The 8,586-nt window shown below is 39.8% G+C and overlaps 1 protein-coding gene across 1 annotated transcript in view; it reads left to right on the plus strand.

Moving 5' to 3' along the window:
• The window catches only part of LOC121872555 (protein O-mannosyl-transferase Tmtc3-like), a gene marked incomplete at its 5' end in the record, with an annotated part of 150,091 nt that extends 143,610 nt beyond the window's left edge, over nucleotides 1-6,481 (plus strand). Inside the window, 3 exon segments of the mRNA XM_042375361.1 lie at nucleotides 100-294; nucleotides 834-1,326; nucleotides 1,534-6,481. Coding sequence (XP_042231295.1) covers nucleotides 100-294; nucleotides 834-1,277 — 639 coding nt within the window.
• Between the last annotated feature and the right edge of the window lie 2,105 nt (nucleotides 6,482-8,586).

The raw sequence follows: 8,586 nt of genomic DNA on the forward strand, positions 1-8,586 counted from the left end.
GTCATGAGAACAAAAATAAAAACTACACCTTTTGTTTCTGTTGACAAAATCTACAACTCTTGTCCCTCACCTTAAGGCTCACCTATCATCTCTCCACAGGCCATCGAGTTGAAGGAAGACTTCCGGTCTGCACTGTTCAACTTGGCGCTGCTGCTGACAGACGATCAGAGACCCCTGGAGGCGGCGCCCTTCCTCAACCAGCTGGTGAAACATCATCCAGACCACGTCAAGGGCCTCATCCTGCTGGGTGACATCTACATCAACAACATTAAGGACTTAGATGCTGCTGAGAAGGTCTGGTTTATCTTCATGATAATTACTTCAGTCTTAGTAGTTTACCTTCATGATAATTACTTCAGTCTTAGTAGTTTACCTTCATGATAATTACTTCAGTCTTAGTAGTTTACCTTCATGATAATTACTTCAGTCTCAGTAGTTTACCTTCATGATAATTACTTCAGTCTTAGTAGTTTACCTTCATGATAATTACTTCAGTCTTAGTAGTTTACCTTCATGATAATTACTTCAGTCTTAGTAGTTTACCTTCATGATAATTACTTCAGTCTTAGTAGTTTACCTTCATGATAATTACTTCAGTCTTAGTAGTTTACCTTCATGATAATTACTTCAGTCTTAGTAATTTACCTTCGTGATAATTACTTCAGTCTTAGTAGTTCTCCATCGTGATTATTACTTCAGTCTTTGTATTCTGCTAATTATAAGTTTATGGATTAATATATGTTATTGAACCATATTTTCCTGCCTATACAGTTGTTGTCTCTCTTGTAAAAGTATAAAATAATTGTCTTAATGAATTACTTGGTTTACTACAGTGTTACGAGAGGATCTTGACGGTGGATCCGGGTAACGTTCAGGGGCTCCATAACCTGTGTGTGGTGTATGTGGAACGAGGGGAGCTGTTGGCTGCAGAGTCTTGTCTCAGCCGCGCCCACCTTATGGCACCTCACGAAGACTACATCCTCAGACACCTCAAGATAGTCAGGACGCGATTGGCCAAATTCTCCCAAATGCAGCAGCAGCAGCAGCAACAGCAGCAGCAGCAAGCAGGGGTTGGGGGGAGTGAACGGACAGCAGCCTCCACTTTATCTGATGGTAGTGATGGCAGTGAGGGGGCCAGTGAAGCCAGTGCCACCAGGCCCAAAAAGACAGTCTTTATAACAAAAAATAGTGATAGCATTAGCAAAAATAATGAGAAAAAGTCTGCCCGAATGATGGAGGCGACGCTAAAAAATGACGCAAGTGATTCTATATCATAAGGCTCAGCCATTGCTGCAAGCATGCCAAAGGTACTACAGTCATTAGAAGGTGCGTAGACAGAGGTACTTAACAGTTGTAATAAACTTAATATGACTCAATACTATCAACTTGTAGTGTTATGGAGTGATTATTTACAAACTATGTAGTGACCCCTTGACTCCCTCCATCTCTTCTTCAGGGGAACCTTCACTGTTCCCTCACTTTGTCCTTCTATGCACATTGTATGTGAGAATACTGATCATGTCTCTCCTGCAGGTATAAGTGGTGTCTGGTCGTCCCTACTGGTGTGACCGGCAGGCGTCCACTACACACCTCCAGTCTAGGACCAGGATGTCGGGGAGCTTTACAGGACGCACGGCGGACACGGGCCACCAGAGGGCAGCACCGTTTCCACACCTAGATCCTCACCTCCCTCAGGAGCCCACTAACCCCATCATCTATTTGATGAAAAGAAAAGGAAGCTCTCGCTTAAGTGTTATTCATTCTTTTAACTGTTCAAAGGAATATAGTTTAATTAATTTTATCAAGTTAGTAATTATACACTAGTTATTGGTCATGAAACTTGAGCCAAGGCAGCAATAGTGTTGTTCTGGCGCCTGGGGAGGATAAAGAGCTGAGTGTGGAACTTGACACAAACAATGTGCCTCCAGTGTATCATGGTAAGAGATGAAGTAAGTGAAAGTGATCGCCATGAGTGGTGTGAACCCTGTTAGAGCAGCAGCCAATGGCGATAGTATGAACCCGAGCCATGGCTAAAGCATAAAAGAGCTTCTGACGAGAGTAAATTCATGTCTGGAAAGGCCGAGTGTTCCTCCCTGCCGTCCTAAGATAAAGAGAAACTGGACTGTGTTGGACTTTGTGGCTTCAGATGTGTAGCTGAAATCTTTGCCTCGATGAGGTGCTCCACAGCTAAGTCATCCCTGTAACCTTGATGACCAATGTCCAGTGCACCAGAGCCTAGGTCGTCCAGCTCTCAGTAAGTCAGAACACCTGTAGTGCATCACATGTACAGTGAGTGTATCAGAGTTCTGGCTCACTGGGTCCTGCATCACCAAGGGCCTGGTGTATAGTCTTCAATGTATGAAAGCTATATTTGTCAACATGAATTCCACTTATAATGCTTTTTATAATTGAATATAAGTTGCAGAAGGGAGATAAAAATATTGTAATAAAAAACAAAGAAACACACATTGATAAATGAGTAGGGGATAACTTCAGCTTTGAGAGTAATAATAATAATAATAATATTAATAATAATAATATTAATAATAACAACAATACTTCCTTCTGTTAACTGTGAATGTGATAAGTAATCAACAACTGCTAAATATTTTTTTCGTATGGTTAAGGTAATTTTCAGGGCTGTTGCTTTGTTTAGTATGATTATTATTATACATATTAGAGCCGTCAGTGAAGGTCCAGGCTAATGATTAATGCTCTTTGTTTAAGGCCTGTCCGTGATGGCCCAACCAGTGGACACTAAACTATATGATTTTCTCCCCATCCCTCGACCAGTGGTTGATTGAGTTCAGGTTATTGGACAAAAATATGTTTTATTTTTACCCCTTCCCCGTTTTAATACACCTCCAGGATGTAAACATGCATATAAACAAAACTAAATTATTTTGAAAGATTTTTTTTGTATGAATTAAACTTTATTTTGACCATAACTAAGTATATATAAATTAACAGTCGTGGGACTTTGAGTGTTTGCCGTAATATTTAACGCAGTAGACAAGTTTAGGCGAAGAATAAAACAGGGTATAGTGAAGTTGAAGAATGCATCGCTAAATTCAATCGACATTAATTACAAAATCGGAAGACAGATTAACGTATTTTTTGTTGTACACTAATAATATTAAATTTTAAAGTGTCCGTTTCCAGTGGACAATGCCACCAGGTCCCCCACCCCCTCCCCTCACTTAGCCTCCTGACCAAATGGTAAATAATCCCGTGACCGATTACTCCTGCACTTTCTTTATTGTTTAAGTAGTCTTTATGGAACCTTCTTCATGACCTCGTTTCATATTTTACACTAATAACCCTGTTTCTCCCTCCCTCCACCTTGCCACTGTTGAGGCCACCCGTCTTGCTGCTGTGCTCTAGTCTTGTCGTAATCTGTAGTTTTGACGTACACACAAAAGGAAATGAACCCACACACACACACACACACTCACACACACACACACACACACACTCACACTCACACACACACACACACACACATAATATTTTGCTTTGTTTGGTAAGTTACGCATTATTGAGTACATTGTGGGTGGATGGTGAGAGGTCCCGTAGGATGGCGTCTCCCACAGGTGTAAATATATAAGCTACGCCAAGCTTGAGTTGGAGCGGACAGTATAAAGAAAACGTTTATATCTCGTATTCCTCTCCTTATTAACTCTTTACTGTTGATGTCTTCTTCTCTGGATGTATGTGATTGTACGGAATGATAGCTTTTGATTTATACCTTCGAGTTTGTAAATGTTGGTATAGACAAGAAGTGATGTCTTGGAATGTGGTTTTCATCATGACTGATCGTTGTCCCCCCACTCGCATGTTGCTATAATTATTATAAATATTTACAATGAAAGATTTACCGCTAACGTCGGTGATTCTTGAGGCACGGTGAGTTGGGTGCCGAGACAGTCGCGGTGTGAATCACGGAAAGTGACCACAAACTTATGCATCACACTCGCAGAGAAACTTTTTCAAATAGTATTGATATTAGAAAACATCTTATAACAAAATCGTGCTTGATGTCAGATCCATTAGTTGAGGAGCATTGAAAACTTTTATAGCTGGAGACTGTATATTATAGTGTCTAGCTAGCCATAACTTCACTTACTGTGACAAAGAATGTTTCACTGTATAATATACAATGTACATTTCCCACACTCTCTTGCAATGATCTTGAAAGAGTAGCCATTTTGACTTTTCTGCTTTATTGCATGGCTAAGGAAGGTAGTTATAAATTTGTGTGAGAGGCTGTGGGAACCGCTGCAACTTGAGTCACTAAAGGTAAAAATTATCCCTTGGTCAGATCAACAGTGATGGAGGTCCTCACTCCAGATCTGTACTAACAGGTTATAAAAAAGGTGTCATGATGAAATACGATGTTTTAAACCTTCAGTGGTGCCTTTTGGGATAATGTCTGAAATGGTATTGTAAAAAACAAAAACATGTTTGTATATCAAGTTTTCATAAATTCCATGATATTTTTCTATGTACCATACACTCCATGTTCCCAGGTTTCCTCTTGGTGGTTCCAGTAATCGTAGGCAATGTGTCCTAGATGCCATATGTGTATCGCTTCCCCCTCCCTCCTCCAGTTTTCTCATTCATATTTTCCTCTTCTTTTTTCCTTGCCTCCCTCATCGGCTTTACTCCTTCTTGTATCCTTTGGCAAGACTTATGGTCATTAATTCCTATAAATATTAGTTTGTGTGTTTATATATATATATATATATATATATATATATATATATATATATATATATATATATATATATATATATATATATATATATATATATATATATATATATATATGTGTGTGTGTGTGTATGTGTGTGACTTATTCATTAACTCAGGACTTGGCTCTTATTTCTAATATTATTTCTGTATCATTCATTTGTGTATATCCTCATTTCCTGTTTCGACAAAAAAAAAATTCTTGCTCCCGTTACACCTTCCCTTCCCTTCCCTTTCCTCTGCCAGTTTCCTACCAATAATATTCTTCCTACGCTGGTGTCGGCCGCGGCTGGGGAGTGTCTAGGGGGACGTGGTTATTTTTTTTTAAGGGGGAGGGGGGCTCCTCCTGTTGGCCATGATGTAAGTGGCTACATGGCATCTCCTCTGAAAATATTTAATTAGAGGATTATGTATGTCGTTAGGCTGTTGTCACGGGAAGCTCGGACGTAAGAGGGTCTGGGTAACTTTAGAACGTAGTCTTTTTCTCTGTTACTTACATAGTGACTTGAACTTGAAGGTAGAGGTCTGCATGCGACTCTTGTTCCTTTGCACTGCAGTCATGGTGTGTGGCCACCATGACCCTCAAACGAGTCCTCCCTGCTCGAGTGACTAAACAAACAGATGCAAACCTCTAATATTTCCATCTTCCATGGTCTATATACTACTGGTAGACACCATGGTTATTAACTTTAAGTACTACAGTAATTTTGACACACCATGTTGAGCTGTACTGTCATGGTCTATTCTCCTCCTGTGTCTGCCTTATTTGTCCTCCTGTAACCATATCAAGATGGTGAAGACTGTAAAGAGACTGATAAAGTTTTAAGTTATTGTAAGTTCTATTGTGATTCCTGTTTATAAAACAGGTGGTGATTTTTTTGTAACAGATTTTCATTGAAATATCCACATATATATATAATATATATATATATATATATATATATATATATATATATATATATATATATATATATATATATATATATATATATATATATATATATATATATATTTAAGATTATGTTGTATATCCAATTTGAGTAAAGTCGTAGTCATTGCCGTGCATGAACTATGTAGATGACAGTTTTTCATTGTTGTTTAACTTTACGTTTATTGGAACGATAATGAAAGATTTGAAATAAATACCTTTATTGATCTCTGAAATTTTTATATTGTAACGGCGAGCCAGAGATTACCAGTGTGCGAGCCGAGTGATGTTGAGGAGAAGGAGGTCGGGCCACCCCGGCCTACAGGCTCCAGGTCCCCCTCCCTCTGAGCCCACTTTGGGTCGCCTGGTATAGGTTGAGATCTGATCTCAGTGAGGTTAGTCCTTGGCTTCTAGACTGACGTCCTCTAGTGAGCCCGGGGGCGTGGCCACAGCGCTTGCTGCTTCGCCCACTGCCACCACTTAAGGTCAACAGCACAGGACAAATGTTCTTAGTTTTCATTTTGAGCAAAATTACCAACCCATCACATTGTTGCTGGTAGTACTGTGAACATGTATAAAATGTTTCAATACTATTGTGTGGGTCTATCCCCGTATCTTGTGATCACTTGTGGTTGGCTTGTGGGCGGAGCATCAATAGGAGGCGTGTCCCTCGAGACGTGGGTGCTGTTGGTGGTGTCCCAGGTGTGGTGAGGCAACGGCACCGGAGTCCTCAGTGTCCTCACGACTCTCCCGTCTGTCCTGCCTGTGATACTGTACTCCAATACACGATCATCTACTCCAGTCGAGTTTCATTATCATGCTAACTTATTTATATCTTTTACATGACTGATGACACTGTGCAACAAATTTTGAATTTAAAATATATACAAGCACCATTTCATGTCAGATTAACGAAATCAACAATGTAAATTAGGAAATGAAAACCATTTTTGTATAACATCGAATTTGATTGAACTTTGATTTAATATAATATAACTTTATACTGTAGAGCAAATTTAAAGCACTATATTAGAAAAACAACAAACAAAAACACTTTAAAAGTATTTTGCCTTACGCTGCCACCAGTAAGCCTTCGCTGGCTGGTCAGTTATGTTACAACATCCAGCGGAAATCATCAAGCATTCCATTTACATTTATAGTGTTTCAATTGTTGCAACATCTTGATGAAGTTTCTCTCAATGCTGGTCACTCATCAGATATGTTTTCAGGAAAAAAAAGGACAAATGTGAGTGGAGGAAATGCAATTTGCGTGACATATTGCAGCCCAGACGTTGGTATCTTTCCAGTAGTTTATCTATCAGTGCCTTGTAGTTGACGTCTCTGTGTCAGCCAAGAAAACCGGTGCAGATGTTTTTGAAAGAATGCCAAGCTGCTAACTCCACGTCATTCATTGCCATCTCAAAATCATTATCAAGAGCAGGTGAGTTTGTTGACCTACAGACTCACACACACGTACACCTCACTTAGTTTGGGGAACTTTCCTAACAGGTATTTGAATGCTGGAAGATCCTTGTCCATTGCCTTGACCAAATGTTTGACGAGATCAAGTAGTAGTCTCAATCAAAAGCACTTCGAGTCACACATCACACAATAAGAGAGAATATTTTGAACCTTTATTTTGAGGGTAGCAGAAACCTTCCTGCTGAGAGACCCGGCGGTGTGGTCGCTAGAAACATTGTCCTTATAAAGCAACGGGTGCGTCAAGGGCAGTGTGGAGAGAGAGATTACTTTGATCCAAGTTTTCAAGCACCACAAACAACAACAGTTTCTTCCCCTGACAGCTGACCAACACTGACAGCTGGTCAACACTAGCAGCTGACCAACACTAGCAGCTGACCAACACTAGCAGCTGACCTATACTAGCAGCTGACTTATACTGGTTGCTGACCAACACTGGCAGCTGACCTACACTCGCAGCTCACGTACACTCGCAGCTCACGTACACTCGCAGCTGACAACACTCGCAGCTGACCTACAGTGGCAGCTGACCTACACTAGCAGCTGGCCTACACTGGTAGGCAACCTACACTAATAGCTGACCTACACCCTCGATGGGAACATGAGACCCATGACCAATACTCAAACTCCCCACGACTAAGAGCTTGTGGTCACTGATGGCTCTCTGTTCAGTGTTCTCAAAGGTCACTTGTGCCAGTCTCCATTGTAATATTTCAATTTAGTCATTGTAACATTCAACATTATTATTTCAAGTGAACTGCCACACTCGGAATGCTCGACCATATCAATAGTGTTGATGTTGCACCCTTTGTATTATTCTGGGTAAATAAGCAGCTTCAATTTCAGTCAACTTTGAATTTTCCTTTTCGTTTATATAATAATGTATGCCACACCCTCCCATCTTGCATGTGGTTATCAGTTAGGCTCTGTGAATGACATACGTAAGTCACACCTTCATGACTGAATGTTTTGGACCACCCTAATATGCATACACTTGTATATATTCGCATATACACGAGATAAATGTACCCATAACGCATTCCTACAATAATAATAATAATAATAATAATAATAATAATAATAATAAGAATCAATTACATCAACATCAATCATAGTTAAGGTAAACTGCTGAGAGCTGAGTATGCAGGACACAGGACCAGGATACAATAACAGGTCGATTACCCCATAAGACACAACAGTGGATCACAAGGAAGTGTGTGTATAACTTGGTGTAGTCACATCCAATACTTGGTTGCACGACCGTGACAAGAAAACCTTTTGAGAAATGTTTGAAAATTTGGTAAACTATTCGACTCCTGTAATGACCTCTGTCAGCAAATAGACAAATATAAATGTGGGTTAATTACATGTATTAATTATATAAATGGCATTACCCTAATTAATTAGATACAGGGCAATGAAGCACA

The sequence above is a fragment of the Homarus americanus genome, unplaced genomic scaffold (assembly GCF_018991925.1).
Source record: "Homarus americanus isolate GMGI-L3 unplaced genomic scaffold, GMGI_Hamer_2.0 scaffold39155, whole genome shotgun sequence".
Classification (NCBI taxonomy): Eukaryota; Metazoa; Arthropoda; class Malacostraca; order Decapoda; family Nephropidae; genus Homarus; species Homarus americanus.